At 44.6% G+C, this 18,313-nt stretch overlaps 1 protein-coding gene across 2 annotated transcripts in view; it reads left to right on the top strand.

Moving 5' to 3' along the window:
• Nucleotides 1-14,645, top strand: part of TMEM145 (transmembrane protein 145) — a 56,961-nt gene extending 42,316 nt beyond the window's left edge. For both annotated transcript variants that reach the window (XM_033914357.1, XM_033914356.1), the window contains one exon: nucleotides 12,265-14,645. In XM_033914357.1, coding sequence (XP_033770248.1) covers nucleotides 12,265-12,495 — 231 coding nt within the window. In that variant the 3' untranslated portion in view covers nucleotides 12,496-14,645. The remainder of the gene's footprint in view (nucleotides 1-12,264) is intronic.
• The last annotated feature ends 3,668 nt before the right edge of the window (nucleotides 14,646-18,313 follow it).

Genomic DNA, 18,313 nt, shown 5'->3' with positions numbered 1-18,313 from the left:
GCGATTCACGAACCAAAAACTGGAACACCGAGTGGGCTGGCCGATCAACAAACAAATGACTGCTGGGGACCAGTCGCTCACGTCGTTTCCGACTACATCTCCTGCTCTCTGCCCCTACTTTCCTGCTCTCTGCCCCAATCACAGCCCTGCTTCTGCCCCGACTTTCCAGCTCTCTCTCTGCCCCCAACTCTCCTGCTTTCTGCCCCGACTCTCATGTTCTCTCTGCCCCGACTCTCTTGCTCTCTGCCCCGACTTTCCAGCTCTCTCTCTGCCCCTGACTCTCCTGCTCTCTGCCCTTATCGCCTCCCTGCTTCTGTCCCAACTATCCTAGCCTTACCCCACAGTGCAAGCCCGTGTTTTTAACCTGTGGATTTAAAGCAGGTTAAAACAACGGAATTGCTATAGTCAAATTTTTTTTTAAAAAGGTCACTGCTCTGTAAGCTATTCAGCGAACCCTGCAATCAGTTGGGTGTGTGATTCCAAACATCCTCATTTGCATGAGGACACTTTGTGAATCAGCCCCCCGCCCACGGATCGGATCGCTCATGGATCGGATCCAGTCCATGGGCTTAGTGAATTTAGCCCTTAGTCTTCTCCAGGTTCAACTTCAAATACTTCTTCACAGTATCTCTCATTTTTAAAAAAATCCTTTATCCTATTAATCATTTCCCCTGTTCACTAGACACATATGCCAACAACTGAACATCATTTTCAGAAAAATGAATTTCTACTTCAAATTTCTCCATCTCTGCAACCAAAAGAGAACCTTCAGAGACTACAAAATCCACACTACCAAAAGGTGAATACAAGTCATTCCATGTTGCTATTGCTGTAACAAATAATTCTTAAATTAGGACAAAAGATGGCTCAGAATACTCATCTCATACAACCACTTATACATCAATACATGGTAAACAGTGCCAAAAGTAGCTTTCAAATCAAACTGTGCCAAGTGGAGGGGTATTTTTGAAAGGACACCTGAGTCTTAATTGGAAGGTCCTACTCATATTGTCCAATAAAGTCCATCTCAGAGCCATTTTTGAACAGGAAATCTGTTAGGATTTCTTGTTTAAAAATATGTGAAAATATCCAAAATGAACAGCCACATTACAAACTGAAATATCTAAATTATGAATGTCAAGAAATCCAGGGACAAAGACATCTGTCTGGCAGTATTTTCACAGAAATGGACACACAGACTTACTTGCAGAACAGAAGGGTAACCTAGTGGTTAATGCAGTGAACTGTAAGCCAGGGTACCCAGGTTCATATCTCCCTAGAGCTCTTATTTTAGATGCTGAGACCTCCAGGGACAGGGAAGTACCTACTGTACTAGGCTACTCTTCTAATCTGTTTTGTGCATTATTCAGAATGCCCATAATACCTGATGCTGTCATAGATCCTGGTTACTTTCAGGGGAGAGGGAGGAGGACAGCAATCACTAGGGGATTCATGAGGGGTCATGCCTTAATCCCTCCAGTGGTCAGTTGCTCAATCAAAGCACCTCTTTGTACCTGGAGGTGACTGAAATATAAATGTATATATTTAGGCTAGGACATTTCTTCCCAGTTATTGCAGTTGAACATCCTAATTTTGTGCCCTCCCTAGTCACACCCAAAACACATCCTCTTGCTATTTACATGATTGCAGTGTAAGATGTCCAAATTCTACAAAATTGCAATTTGGATATTTTGGGCTGATGGACCTTTTTTTGCCATTTTGAGAATCCATGTGATTTGAAATTGTGCCCCATAGTATCATTTCCTTGATCTGCATGTACTCATAGCATCCATAATAGCAACAGTTGCTTTGATTACTTGATTGGGCTAGATGATAATATAATGGAAGTGGCATGGGGCAGGGATGCTCCGAGAGCAGCTACTGACAATTTTCAAATGCTTCACCAGCTAAGTCAACACATTCTTCTCAAATTTAGGGACCCTTTTACTGAAGAGCAATCGATACTTAACAGGTGATTAATATATGGAAACAGCTTACCGCATGATCGCATTAAGGGGTTTTGTTGTAGTTTGTTATCTAAGGATAAGCAGTTAGAATGTTCTTACATATGGGTGTCATCATTCACGGAGCCCCGGTGTGGACCATCCAAAGTGTGCTGCCACTTTTAAGTGCCAACCCCTGCCTTAAAGCTCTCTGATTCTTTCTCATCTGAGTGCTGCCTGGAATCCCCATTAAAGCACCAATCTCTGACCTCCAGACATCAAGCAGGATCACCTGACCACAATGCACATCACTGGTGCACCCCATGGGCATCCGGCGTGGACACATATGGATGATGAATTTCATTGGCATCCGCCTTTGATGTGCATGGGCAGTGCCCAGCATCATGGTCATAGCATGGAGCCTCATCGAGGGAGCCCAGTGTGCAGCGGCAGCCAAAAAAAGCAAACAAGATGCTAGGAATTATTAAAAAAGGGATGGTTAACAAGACTAAGAATGTTATAATGCCTCTGTATCACTCTATGGTGTGACCTCACCTTGAGTATGCATTCAATTCTGGTTGACTTATCTCAAGAAAGATATAGCGGAACTAGAAAAAATTCAAAGAAGAGTGACTAAGATGATAAAGGGGATGGAACGCTTCTCATATGAGGAAAAACTAAAAAGGTTAGGACTCTTCAGCTTGGAAAAGAGATGGCGGAGGAGAGATATGATTAAACTACAAAATCCTGAGCGGTATATAACAGGTACAAGTGTATCAATGTTTTTCCTGTCAAAAATGACAAAGACTAGGGGACACTCGAAGTTACAGGGAAATACTTTTAAAACCAATAGGAGGAAATATTTTTTCACTCAAAGAATAGTTAAGCTCTGGAAAGCATTGCCAGAGATTGTGGTAAGAATGGTTAATGTAGTGGTTTTAAGAAAGGTTTGAACAATTTCCTGGAGGAAAAGTCCATAGTCTGTTATTGGGACAGACATGGGAAGCCACTGCTTGCCCTGGATCAGTAGCATGGAATGTTGCTACTGTTTGGGTTTTTGCCAGGTACTAGTGACCTTTATTGGCTACTGTGAAGACAGACTACTGGGCTAGATGGACCAATAGTCTGACCCAGTAAGGCTATTCCTTTGTTCTTATGTGCTATCAGATGATCTAATGTCCCTGACTCAGCCAGATGACCTACCAATGTGTGAGAATGTGACATGGTAAGTAGGGGGGGTCTTCTAAATATGGTAGGAATCAGAACCTAATATAATACAACTGGGTAATTGGATAAATTGAATATTGTTCCAAAGGAAATGTAGTACAAACAGCAAACAAGGAACAATAATAGTTATTAATACAGTTTTAAAAATGGTGTTTAGAATCCAAAAGTAGAGTAAAATAACTCAGCATAGGGAAAAACCCTTTTTTTAAACTTTCATAGAATCAATCATTGCACCATCTTGTTAGAATAAATGATTTTTAAATAACTTCATAGATTCATAAGTAATTTTTAAATCTCCATAATGTGAAAATAAAGTCCAAAGTCCAAAGTTTTGTGAAAAGCTAATATAAGTAAACAGATTATAGTTTCAATGTCTCTGCAGCGGTGACCCAGCGGGGTTCTGACGCGTTTCGCCGTCCTGGCTTCCTCAGAGAACCCGCTAATGCTGTGTGTGACAGACTTGTCAGTTGGGTACCTAATTCAAAAGGGAATTTTCCCTTTTGAATTAGGTACCCAACTGACAAGTCTGTCACACACAGCATTAGCGGGTTCTCTGAGGAAGCCAGGACGGCGAAACGCGTCAGAACCCCGCTGGGTCACCGCTGCAGAGACATTGAAACTATAATCTGTTTACTTATATTAGCTTTTCACAAAACTTTGGACTTTGGACTTTATTTTCACATTATGGAGATTTAAAAATTACTTATGAATCTATGAAGTTATTTAAAAATCATTTATTCTAACAAGATGGTGCAATGATTGATTCTATGAAAGTTTAAAAAAAGGGTTTTTCCCTATGCTGAGTTATTTTACTCTACTTTTGGATTCTAAATGCCATTTTTAAAACTGTATTAATAACTATTATTGTTCCTTGTATAGGAATCAGAACCTGCCTTATTTCTTTTTCACCACTTTCATCCCTTACAAATAGATATAGTAGATTGTCATATTTCATAGTGGGGGCATACTTATTGAGGGTTATTCTCTGCTTTATTGGCCTTCTCCCAAAATATCTTCAGAGAAGAATCATTGTTTTGCTCTTGGGTGAATTGATTGAATTTACCCAAGATGTCCTCTTTTATGGCTTCTACTTGTTTTGAAGGAACTAATCCCCTCCATTTTTCTGTGTCTGGTGGACCTTGATGTCCTATCTTTTCCTAGGTCACCTATAACCTCATGGTTGGAGAAGGGAAATATATCTCCTAACTGGAAAGTGTTGGCCTCATCTCCTGGGTAGGTTTTTGCTTAAGTGGAATCCTCCACTAATTTGGCTGGTAGTACCTCTTTCATTCTCTCCCAGTCTCTCTCCAGAATTAATGGCAAGGGTAACTTCTCTACTATTGCTACCCTCATGTTTGGGTCCTTCCATTATCTGTGATCTTAATGGTATATGTGTGTTCTAACTTTACATCCCCACGGATTTATACTGATCTACTATAAACACCTGTCCTCCCAATCCCCAACCTTTGGGCCAATAGACCCAGCAGTGACTGATTACTGCTGGTGTCTACTAGAGCCATTACATCTACACCTACTACTTGTACACCTTTTACTTAAAGCTCTTTCTTGCAGTGGGGATTATTCCTGTCCCACCACTGAAAATGAGCAATCCATTTGGGGGCAGTCTCTCCAGAACTGGCTATTTCTCCACAAGTGAAACATCTCAAGGGGGGGGGAGGTGGACCTGGGCCCACATTTTTCTGTGTGAATTCCCACCTCCCTATATTAGGACCTCTATTCCTTTTGAGTTAGGGTTAAGTTCTCTCTCTCACTATCCTTCCCATAATCCCTGGATTTAGGGGGGGGCATAGTTCCCTTTTCCCATGGACTTCCCGGGATCTGTTTCCTCCCACCCCCTCATCTTCCAAGAAGTACTCTGCCAGTTCTATTGCTTCTTTTAGTGATGTTGGGGCCTGGCGGGAGACCCATAGTTGCATGGGAGGTGGTAGAATTTTTAGGAATTGTTCTAGGATCACTATATTCAGAACTTCTACGGTTCTCTGCTCAGGCTCAAGCCAACGAGTAGCCCAGTCCAATAAGCTTTGGGTGGCCACTCTGGGCCGTTCTCCTTTCTGGAACATTTTTGTTCTAAATTTTCTTCAGTAGCATTCCGTGACAGTCCCAGATGATCTTGTATTGCCACTTTAACCTATCGATAATCTAATGCCTTAATAATGTCCAGAGCTCTATAGGCCACTTGGGCCTCCCCTGTCAGATAGGGTGCTAATCTGATGGCTCATCAGTTAGGTGGCCATCTGGACACAGTGGCTATTCTTTCAAAAGTTGCCAAATAGGCTTTTGGATCATCCTGCACCCCAATTTGGTGATCATGAGAGTTTTAGTCCAATTTCCTGACCCCACTTTAGTCCAATCTCCTGAACCACCCTTCAAGCGAATCTCTTTTCAGTGTCTTCACCAGGAACTATTACCCTTTCTCCAGCTCAACAGCTCAACTCTCCAGAGGACGTTCCCCTGTGAGAGAGAGGCAGATGGTTCTCCTCCAAGTATTTCCTCATTCTGAAAAAGACTGGAGACATTCATCCACTTCTGGACCTCCTAGCCCTCAACCAATATTTGGTCAAGGGGACAATTTTGCATGGTTTTCTTGGGAACCCTGTTACCATGGTTGGAAATGAGTGCCAAGACTATTTACCAAATGCCTCTCTGCAATCTTCCATACCCATGGATTCCAGAGGGAAGATTTTAGGCCAGTCTTGGATTTTTGATAACCGTGCCCTGGTGCATTAAAGCAGCGGTTCCCAACCCTGTCCTCGAGGACCACCAGCCAGGGGTTTTTGGGATAGCCCTACTGAATATGCATGAGAGAGTTGCATATAATAGGGATAACAGGCATGCAAATCTTCCTTTTGCATATTCATTAGGACTATCCTGAAAACCAGACTGGCCCTCCAGGACAGGGTTGGGAACCGCATTATAGGACCTGTAACATTGATTTAATTGGGCAGAATCAGGTACTACAACTACACCCCAACCCAGTGTTCTAAGTTCAAAAACAGCACTGGCCAAAAAGTTCCCCTCCTAAAACTGAATAGCTTAGAAGCCCTGGAGCAGTGGGCTGAGAACTAGGAAAATTGGGCAAGTCATTTTTACTCTCTATTACCTCTGGTACAAACCAAGAAAATTCCAAGGCTCGACTATAGTGAGATGTAAAAATAATGGGCTAGATTCAGTAAATGGTGCTCACATTTGGGTGCTGGGAAAAATTGGCACTCAGCTCTATTCTATAAAGGGCACTGGGGGATGAGTGCCCTTTCTAGAATAGCACCAATTCCCATGGCTTAAATAAGTATCTAGGACTTATGCCTGCTGAAACCAGTTGGAGAAAGAAAGGAGAACTGGACATGAAAGAAGTAGGATAAACAGAGACCTAGAAGTATGGGAAGGAAAGAGAGATACTAGCACAGTTTGGACTAGGGAGAGAAGAGGTAGTAAGAAAACTTTAGCTGGGAGAAATGAAGGGTGTAGAGCAGTGGTCTCAAACTTGCGGCCCACCAGGTACTATTTTGAGGCCCTCTGTATATTTATCATAATCACAAAAGTAAAATAAAACAGTTTCTTGATCATATGTCTCTTTAGCTATAAATTACAATATTATTAAGACTTAGCCAAAAGGAAAGATTTATAAACTATAAAAGAGTTTTACCTCATGCAAAATTGTCATTTCTTTAATAAGCAAAAAACAAAAGGAATTGACCCCAAAATATCCACAAAGAAGAAAATCCAGAGAAAACAAAAAAAAACCCCTCTGTGGAGTGATGATGTTCCTAAATGGACTTTATTTGAAAGTGTCAAAGTTCAAAAGGTACACTGAAATCATCCACATAAAATAATTTCATCCACATAAAAATAAATCATCCACATAAGAGCCTTAAAGGACCTAGTCTGCTAGGGATACAGGACCCAACACGGTCCGCGTTTTGACAAAAAGTCTTCTTCAGGGGACCCTGGGGGTCCTATAAAGGTGAGTACGTGGGAAATAATTGTGTGGTAAACCGGAAGTGAGACACTGCTTGCACTTCCAGTTCACCACACAATTGTTTCCCATGTACTCACCTTTATAGGACCCCCAGGGACCCCTGAAGAAGACATTTTGTCGAAACGCGGACTGTGTTGGGTCCTGTATCCCTAGCGGACTAGGTCCTTTAAGGATTTCTTTAATAAGACATTAACTATTTTTTCTGAGGCCCCCCAAGTACCTACAAATCCAAATGTGGCCCTGCAAAGGGTTTGAGGTTGAGACCACTGGTGTAGAGGAAACTATACAGAGTTAGGAAAGAGAAGATAAAGGTGAAGCTGAAGACATGAAAGGAGGATGAGAAAAAAATAGAGCTGGAAAAATAGAAGGGGAGACATTGAACAGAGATGGAAAGGTCCAAAAAGAAGAAAAACAAAAAAATAGAATGTATGAGCAAGAAGACACCAAAGGTCCGATATTAAAAAAAAACTGAGCTAAATTTGTGCCCTATTGTCATCCAAACTTAATCGCCCCTAGCACTTCTCCATCATTTTCTATAGCTTTTCCTTCAATAGCACTTGTCCACCATTCTCTACAGCTTCCTCTACAACCAGCATTTCTCCACTATTCTCCATAGCCCCCTTTCCCACAGACAGCATGCCACATTCTCTGCTGCTCCCCACCACAGCTAGCTGAAAATCCATCTTTATTTGGGAACATAAAAGCTATGGGATTCATAATTGAAACTGAAATACGTCTAAAAACCCACTCAAGTCGGCACTTTGACGATCTAAAAGACAGGTCATCCAAGTGCCGATAATCGAAATGGCTTTTTAGACGTTTCCAGGGACATTTTAGGCCTCTGAATCCTGCTGGGTGCCCAGAGCTGAAAGGGACATTTTTGGAGGAGTGGTTAGGGCGGGATGTCGGTGGGATGTGGGCCGACAGTCGTCCTGCAGGGATAATTGAAGGTTTGACAATCCCGCATAGACGGAACTTATACGTTGTGAGTTAGACGATGTAAAGACACGTATAAGTGCCCAAAATGTATCTAAAGTGACCAGATAATCACTGCAGGGACAAAGTAAAGACCTCCATACACACATACCCATGTTCACTGACCCCGTCACCCCCCCCCCAAAGTTCAGAATAAAAACATACATTCCTGCCTCCAGAACATCAGCACCTTCTATAGGAGAACCTAATAGAGCTGGGGGGTTGGCTAGTGAACCATAGAGAGGAAGACTCAAGCTCATAAGCTACCCTAACCAATACATCAATGGTGGAAAATGCGAGCTCACCAAAAAACCCCAAACCCTACTGTAGTAACATAGTAACATAGTAGATGACGGCAGGTAAAGACCCGAATGGTCCATCCAGTCTGCCCAACCTGATTCAACCCAAATTTTTTTTTAATTTAATTTAATTTTTTTAAATTTTTCTTCTTAGCTACTTTTGGGCAAGAATCCAAAGCTCCACCTGGTACTGTGCTTGGGTTCCAACTGCCAAAATCTGTTAAGACTTATTCCAGCCCATCTACACCCTCCCAGCCATTGAAGCCCTCCCCTGCCTATCCTCCACCAAACGGCCATACACAGACACAGACCGTGCAAGTCTGCCCAGTAACTGGCCTAGTTCAATATTTAATATTATTTTCCGATTCTAAATCATCTGTGTTCATCCCACGCTTCTTTGAACTCAGTCACAGTTTTACTCTCCACCACCTCTCTTGGGAGCGCATTCCAGGCATCCACTACCCTCTCTGTAAAGTAGAATTTCCTAACATTGCCCCTGAATCTACCACCCCTCAACCTCAAATTATGTCCTCTGGTTTTACCATTTTCCTTTCTCTGGAAAAGATTTTGTTCTACGTTAATACCTTTCAAGTATTTGAACGTCTGAATCATATCTCCCCTGTCTCTCCTTTCCTCTAGGGTATACATATTCAGGGCTTCCAGTCTCTCCTCATACGTCTTCTGCCGCAAGCCTCCTATCATTTTCGTCGCCCTCCTCTGGACCGCCTCAAGTCTTCTTACGTCTTTCGACAGATACGGTCTCCAAAACTGAACACAATACTCCAAGTGGGGCCTTACCAATGACCTGTACAGGGGCATCAACACCTTCTTCCTTCTACTGACCACGCCTCTCTTTATACAGTCCAGCATCCTTCTGGCAGCAGCCACTGCCTTGTCACACTGTTTTTTCGCCTTTAGATCTTCGGACACTATCACCCCAAGGTTCCTCTCCCCGTCCGTGCATATCAGCTTCTCTCCTCCCAGCATATACGGTTCCTTCCTATTATTAATCCCTAAATGCATTACTCTGCATTGAATTTTAGTTGCCAGGCATTAGACCATTCCTCTAACTTTTGCAGATCCTTTTTCATATTTTCCACTCCCTCTTCGGTGTCTACTCTGTTACAAATCTTGGTATCATCTGCAAAAAGGCACACTTTTCCTTCTAACCCTTCAGCAATGTCACTCACATACATATTGAATAGGATTGGCCCCAGCACCGAACCCTGAGGGACTCCACTAATCACCTTTCCTTCCTTCGAGCGACTTCCATTAACCACCACCCTCTGGCGTCTGTCCGACAGCCAGTTTCTGACCCAGTTCACCACTTTGGGTTCTAACTTCAGCCCTTCAAGTTTGTTCAACAGCCTCCTATGAGGAACTGTATCAAAGGCTTTGCTGAAATCCAAGTAAATTACATCTAGCATATGTCCTCGATCCAGCTCTCTGGTCACCCAATCAAAAAATTCAATCAGGTTCGTTTGGCACGATTTACCTTTTGTAAAGCCATGTTGCCTCGGATCCTGTAACCCATTAGATTCAAGGAAGTACACTATCCTTTCTTTCAGCAACACTTCCATTATTTTTCCAATAACTGAAGTGAGGCTCACCGGCCTGTAGTTTCCTGCTTCATCCCTGTGACCACTTTTATGAATAGGGACAACATCCACTCTCCTCCAATCCCCAGGAATCACTCCCGTCTCCAGAGATTTGTTGAACAAGTCTTTAATAGGACTCGCCAGAACCTCTCTGAGCTCCCTTAGTATCCTGGGATGGATCCCGTCTGGTCCCATCGCTTTGTCCACCTTCAGTTTTTCAAGTTGCTCATAAACACCCTCCTCCGTGAACGGCGCAGAATCTACTCCATTTTCTCGTGTAACTTTGCCAGACAATCTCGGTCCTTCTCCAGGATTTTCTTCTGTGAACACAGAACAGAAGTATTTGTTTAGCACATTTGCTTTCTTCTCATCACTCTCCACATATTTGTTCCCAGCATCTTTTAGCCTAGCAATTCCATTTTTTATCTTCCTCCTTTCACTAATATATCTGAAAAAATTTTTATCTCCCTTTTTTACATTTTTAGCCATTTGTTCTTCCGCCTGTACCTTCGCCAAACGTGAAATATAGGTGGCACCTGCAGCCATAAGGACTATTGGGGTTGTATGCAGGTGGGTATAGTGGGTTTTGGCGGTGTCTGGGGGGGGGCTCACCAAGACCTATAAAGGAATTGTGGTGAGATGTTTATCTGGTACCCTTTTTTTGAAGTTCACAGCAGTGCCCTCTAAGGTGCCCCACTGCTCTGTTTCCATGTCTGGGTAGCCAGTCCATCACAATGCTGGTCCTTCCCATGTCCAAAAGGTCTTGTTCTGGGCGCTTGGGACTTGATTGAATTTTTGGTCGAGAATGTGGTATAAAGATAGATGTAGTGGCGGTCTGGATGATCAAACGCCTGGACGTATAGATATATGATTTTTTTAAAAAAAATTATTTTGGATGTACATTTCGAGAATGGACATTTTGCTGCTGCCAACTTTGGGTGACTAGCACCCTACGTCCAAATGTTTACTTAGATGTTTCTTTTGATTATGCCCCTCTATGCTTATATATTTAGGCCTGCTATTAATCTCCCTGTATTTATGAGCCTAATTTATGAACCTAGTGCTGAAAATCAGTGCTAAGATCCTAATTTATTTTCCCTACCCTAAATCTATCCCTGTTGCCATCCTCTTTTTATGCTTCTAAATTTAAGGGTTTAGTGATATTCTGAACATATATTTAGGCACGTAGCTCTAGCAAATTTTCAACGAGGTGAATTTAGGAGCATAATTCTGAAAGTTAGAAGCAAAAATCATTTGAATGTTGGGCCCAAAATAATAGTAAACAGTTTAATTTTAATTTGGGGCAGTGGTATAGTAAGGGGGGAGGGCAGTCTGCCCCGGGCACCATATTGGTGGGGGTGCTGGTACCCCTCCTCCTTTCCATGCCTCCCTTCCCTTCCCCATACCTCTAGTTGTTCACTGCCATGATCAACAACTTCAATATGCTCTATGTGACTGCGTCGTCTCTCCCGGGTGCCGTGCATAGGAAGAGACATCAGAGGGAGAGCTGACAGAGACACGAAGAGCATGTTGAAGTTCTGGTTGCTCACGGCAGTGAACTAGAGTTACGGGGGAATGGGGGGCAGAGATGATGGCAGGGGAGGTGCGCCACTGCCCCAGGTACCTCTCACTCTCACTACACCACTGATTTGGGGGATGATATATTCTTATATTTCTCAGTACAATTAATTTGTCTTGGCTTATATTTGACTCTGAAAGCCTGTCATTGACTTGACTGTGGCTAAGCTTGTTTCTTTTCTGGCTTGTCTGTTCAGTAACATCAGTGTCTCCCTCTCACTACAATTCCCAACTTAATAAGTAGCAAAAAAAAAAAAAAATCCCCATCATTAGTGCCACAGGATTTTCCAAATAATTTTGAGGTTTTTACCCCTTCAAATGAAGATTAATTTTCATTGGTGGAGAGAAACACAGTTGACTAAATTAACATGGAATCAAGTCTCCCTTTCCATCTGGGAAGCAGTTAGTTGAGGTGTCCATGATAATGTTATCTTCTATTGGTGGAACACTGGATTAGGTGACCTCTGAATGGCATCATTACCTCCTATGCTTAGAGAAGTAGGATAGATGAGCTGTTGATAGTAGCATTAGCTAATGAGTTACTATAGATGGAATCCCAAAGGCAGGATTGATTTTCTATTGGCTGAACAGTTCTTAACACCTCTGCACAAGCTTCCCTCCCTGATATTTCTGTTCTCTTTCATTAGGCTAGTAAATCTGGGGATGAAATAGCAGGTGTGCAGAGGTTTGCAAACCAGAACCCCAGTCCCAGTTGCATGGTGACTACCTCAACATTGACTGGAGTGTCCACATTTTCAAAACCACCTGGTGATGAAATTCAGCCTCCTCCCTACCAGCTCCACGCTCCACAGATCCACCAGCAGAATGGCTTCACTGAGTACTTCAGCATGCAAACTCCTGGTGCCCGACCCATGTAAGGAAGAACACTATCCTACCCACAGACTGTCCCCAGGCTCGCACAGTGCTGCTGGTAGCATCTGGACTTGTAGTATGTGACACCAGCTCACTAGGAAAGCATCAACGTCACATTGTGTGTTTGAATTGATATTATTTTTCATGTGTATACTCCTCCCCACTCCCCGAGACAAGAAAATTTGATTGCGGTGGTGGGATTTAGAGAAGAGTAAACAGAGGTAGGGGTGTGTGTGTGAGAAAGTGCCTGGAAATGGGTTCCCATGGTATGAATGTAAACAGGTTTGGAGTATAGACTATGGGCAAATTCAGGTGTAATTGGTTTCAGATATATGACCAAAGAGAGTAGATACCACCGGATCTGTCTGGGCATGTTTAAATTTTACCTTATTTTCAATTTGCCTATAATGTAAAAATTTAGGCATGTGGGTGATATATTCGGGTATGCATGTTATGTGTATACTTTTACTATGATATCATCTAGAATTGAACTATTGAATTTGTGAGAGAGATACTGCTTGAGGGATGTGGGGGAGTGGGGGAGGTGCTTTGGACTTGTGACTTATGCATTTTAGCAGAAAAGGGAAATGGCGTGTGTGAATGGAGAGAATTTTTAAGGAGAGAATACCTGAAAGTGAAGAAAGAGATGTTTCATGACAGCCTGAATAAATCCCAGGGTGTCAATTCTGTAAATTCAACCATTTTCTTTTCAAACTGAATCCACTGTGGCTCTGTGCCAAACTGTATATAGTGTTAGCTATCTAATCAACACAACAAACAGGAGAGGCATCTTCTGGTTGAAATGACAAACTGTGCATTTGCTTATCTGTAATAGAAATGGCATGGAGCAGGGGATGCGCTGAGAGCAGCCACTGACATTCTCTAACAGTGAACTGTGTCTCTTGCTGAATGTAAGATTTTTCTGTGCAGTTGAAGCATCAATATCTGTTCATTCTATCTGTATTCTACCAAATAGATCAGTGACTACTTTTGACCAGTGGGAGTGCACACTCAGTATCATTTGACTAATAAGAGATCTAACTTCATTTGACTGAGATACCAACCTGGGCTTCCAAGAATTTGTCTTAAAAAAATTTTTTTTAGTTGTGTTTCTTCAGTTTGAATTTGGTTATGATGATCATGGATTTCCATGTTAAATGGACAGGACAAAGACTGTGTATATGTAAATTCAGGACTTGCATGTCTGACAACTTGTGCTCTAACCCATTATGTAAAAAAGGGGAACAAATTTTGGTTGTTTACATTTCCAAATTCTGTCAGATCTGCAGTCAACTAGATTTGTCCATATGGAAAATATCTTAGAAAGAGGCCCATCTATGATTGGTTACCTTTGTATATAGAAGACATGGTCTGAGATGTATCCTTAGGGCATGTATCACAGGGAGTCACCTCACCAATAACTTTACCATTGGTATGTGCAGCGGTGAGGGCCCGGGGTTTATGCTTTTGACAGGGCTTTCTAAACCTATCTTAGAGATCTCACTGTTTGTTGGTGCCAACAAATCAAAATGATTGGAGGTACCAAATGCAATACAAAATACCACTCGCTGGAAACACTAAAGGAGCTTGCGCAGTATTGGGGGTACTCAACATCCACAAAGCTGGCTCCTATGCCACTGCCACCTGGTTTTTGGGATATTCATGATAAATATATATGAGATAAATTTACATTATAGAGATTCTCCAGTGTATAGAGATCTACCTCATGAATATTCATTGTAGCTATCCTGAAACCAGAATAGTCTAGTGTCCCTAGAAGAGATTAGAAAAGTCCTGACTTAGGGAATGTGGAGTCACTTCTATCATGACAGTAGTATCTTTGTATACAGAAGTCAAACTTAGGAAGAAGTCCCGCAGAGGGAATTTTTTCACCCTGAACAAGAACTGGCATCAACAGAGCCCCTCCCTGGCTGATTGCATGGATCACATGACTCTGCATTGAGGCAGACTTAGCTATTATTGGCTCAGGAGCATGTAGTCTTGTTTTAAAGAAATGCTGAGCCACTACTACCATGCTTTCCCGAAAATAAGCCCTAGCATGATTTTTAAAGATGCTCCTATTATAAGCCCTACCCCAAAAACAAGCCCTAGTTAAGATCGACCCCCGAAGCTACCCCACTACTCCCTGACTCCATCCCTGACACTAGTGCTGCCCAATTTGCCAATCATCTCTCTCCTCCACCCCAATTCTTCTTTTGTTTCTCTCCCCCCCATGTGCAGTATCTTTCCTCACCTCTCATCCATCCCCTTGTGCAGCAGCTGCAAGTCCTCCAAAAACAGTGGCAGCACTCTGAACGGGCTGCTTCACAGCCTTTCCTGCCGGGGCTGGGCCTTCCCTCTGCAGCATCTGTTTATCCCTCCCTCCCATCCCTCTGTGCAGCGGAACCCCACTGACCCTCCCACCATGAGCCTGACATACCTTGAATCTGAATCCTCCAAAATAGTGGCAGCGCTCTGAATGGGCTGCTTCGTGGCCTTCCCCGCTGGGGCCTTCCCTCTGCCACTTCATTGATGACATCATCAGTGACACGGCAGAGGCGAGGCCCCAGCAGGAAAGGCCACGAAGCAGCCCATTCAGAGTGCTACCACTATTTTTGGAGTCCTTGGAGCTGCAGCACAAGGGGATGGGTGAGAGGCAAGAAAAGATGCTGCACATGAGGAAGAAAGGAAAGAGGAAGAATTGGGGTGGAGGAAAGGGAGAGATGATCGTTGTACATAAAAAAAAAAATAAGACATTCCCCAACAATAAGCCCTAGTGTGTTTTTTGGAGCACAAATTAATGTAAGACCCTGTCATATTTTCGGGGAAACATGGTAGCTTAGGGAGCACATGGACTTATCTGAGGGGCAGGGGTGGAGTTGTACAGAGGGGCTTGCTAGTGCACTGTTCATATGTCCTACCTGTGATAACTCCCAGGCTTGGCATCTCAAGAAGGAGTTCATCTTTCCTGCACATATAGCACAGTTACTTACCGTAACAGGTGTTATCCAGGGACAGCAGGCATATATTCTCACATGTGGGTGACGTCATCTACGGAGCCCCAGCGCGGACAGCTTTTCAAGCAAACTTGATTGAAGTTTCAAGTTTGCACACTGCACCACGCATGTGCTAGCCTTCTTGCCCACTAGAGGGCGCATCCCCACCTCGTGGTCCTCAGTTCCATATCATAGCAAAGAAAGCCATCCCCGGGGAGGTGGGCGGGTTGTGAGAATATATGCCTGCTGTCCCTGGATAACACCTGTTACGGTAAGTAACTGTGCTTTATCCCAGGACAAGCAGGCATGATATTCTCACATGTGGGTGACCTCCAAGCCAACCAAAAAAGGGTAGGTGGGAGGATGGCAAATTATGAAAACAGGTTACGTAACACCGACTGGCCAAACCGGCCGTCGCTTCTGGACAAAGTGTCCAGACAGTAGTGGGAGGTGAACGTATGAACCGAAGACCAAGTGGCAGCTTTACAAATGTCCTCCATAGGCGTGGATCGGAGGAAAGCCACGGAAGCTGCCATCGCTCGGACTTTATGACCCGTAACTCGACCCGAAAGCGGGAGATCAGCCTGAGCGTAGCAAAAGGAAATACAAGCAGCTAACCAGTTTGACAAGGTGCGCTTCGAAACCGGGTGTCCTAAACGATTAGGATCAAAGGACAAAAACAATTGAGGAACCTTCCGATAAGACTTGGAGCGTTGAAGATAAAAAGCCAACGCCCTCTTACAGTCAAGCGTATGAAGCGCCGCCTCACCAGGATGAGAATGGGGCTTCGGAAAAAACACCGGAAGGACAATAGACTGATTGAGGTGGAAATCAGACACAACTTTAGGTAAGAATTTTGGATGGGTGCGAAGAACCACCTTATCATGATGAAACACCGTGAAAGGAGGATCCGCCACCAAGGACTGCAGTTCACTAATCCGACGAGCAGACGTGAGCGCAATCAAAAATACCACTTTCCAAGTGAGAAACTTAAGATGCGACTTGTCGATGGGCTCAAAGGGAGGCTTCATCAGCTGAGCCAAGACCACATTAAGATCCCACACCACCGGAGGAGGTTTCAGAGGAGGATGGACATTCACTAAACCCTTCATGAAACGAGTCACCAGAGGATGAAGAGAGAGAGAACGACCCTCAAGGTGCCGATGGAATGCAGCAATGGCACTGAGATGTACCCGAATAGAAGTCGTCTTCAGGCCAGATTCAGATAAATGTAATAGATAATCCAGAACCGAAGCCACAGGCACCGAACTCGGTTCCAGACGATTCAAAGAACACCAGGATGTAAACCTGGTCCACTTCTGGGCATAACAAAGCCGAGTCGAGACCTTGCGCGAGGCCTCCAAAATCTCCCTCACGGCCCGAGACACCGGAATCGAAGTCAGGGGGAGAGAAACCAAGCAGTCAGATGTAAAGACTGAAGATTGGGATGTAACAGCGAACCCCGACTCTGAGACAGCAGAGAGGGAAACACCGGCAGAAGCAGAGGTTCCCTGGCACTGAGTTGAAGAAGCAGGGAGAACCAGGGCTGCCTGGGCCAACGAGGCGCAATGAGGATCATGGAGGCTCCGGTCGATCTGAGATGAACCAGCGTTCTCAAAATCAGAGGAAACGGCGGGAACGCATAAAGGAACTTCCCCTCCCAGTCGAGAAGGAAGGCATCCGCCTCGAGACGATCCTGGGAGTAAATCCGAGAACAATAGAGGGGCAGTTTGTGAGTCTCCGGGGAGGCAAACAGATCCACCTGAGGAGTTCCCCAGCGGTCGAAGACCTCGCGAAGGACCCGGGAGTTCAGAGACCACTCGTGCGGCTGGAGAAGACGACTGAGTTTGTCTGCCAGCCGGTTCTGCTCTCCCTGAATGTAAACAGCCCGCAGGAATATGTTCTGGGAGATCGCCCATTCCCAAAGGCGAAGAGACTCGTGACACAGAGGCCAAGAGCCCGTACCCCCTTGTTTGTTGACATAGTACATCGCCACTTGGTTGTCCGTCCGCACGAGTACCACCTGGTCGTGCAGCAGGTGGACAAAAGCTCGCGCGGCCAGAAAAATGGCGCGAAGCTCCAGCACATTGATGTGACATCGACGGTCCTCGGCCGACCACAGACCCTGCGTCCTCAGGCCGTCCAGATGAGCTCCCCACGCGTACTCGAAGGAGTCCGTGGTCAGGACCTTGCTGTGAGGTGGAACGAGAAACAGCAAACCCCCGGACAGATTGGAAGAGTCGGTCCACCAACGGAGCGATCGACGTAAACAAGGAGTCACTGATATCCGGGAAGACACCGGATCGCGATCCTGCCGCCATTGCGACGCCAGAGTCCACTGCGCGAGCCTCAGGTGCAAGCGAGCGAAAGGCGTGACGTGAACCGTCGACGCCATGTGACCCAGCAAAACCATCATGTGCTGGGCTGATACCTCCGATTGCCCTTGACAGTGGCGGCTCCACCGAAGCAGGGCCTCCCGCCGAAGAGGGGGGAGAAAAGCGCGGAGGCGAACCGTGTCCAGCACGGCTCCAATAAACTGGAGAGACTGCGCCGGGCACAATTGAGACTTGGGAAAGTTCACTTCGAACCCCAGGTCTTGCAGAAGACTGATAGTCTGTTGGGTCGCTAAGATAACCCCCTCCCTGGACGGGGCCTTGATCAGCCAATCGTCCAGGTAGGGAAAGACCTGTAGACCCCGCGAGCGCAGGGCCGCCGCAACCACTACCATACACTTGGTGAATACCCGAGGGGACGACGCCAGACCGAAGGGAAGAACCCGAAACTGCAGGTGCAAATCCCCCACTTGAAAACGCAAGAACCTGCGGCA

The sequence above is a fragment of the Geotrypetes seraphini genome, chromosome 11 (genome assembly GCF_902459505.1).
Source record: "Geotrypetes seraphini chromosome 11, aGeoSer1.1, whole genome shotgun sequence".
Lineage (NCBI taxonomy): Eukaryota > Metazoa > Chordata > Amphibia > Gymnophiona > Dermophiidae > Geotrypetes > Geotrypetes seraphini.
This window is presented reverse-complemented; position numbering and strand designations above follow the sequence as displayed.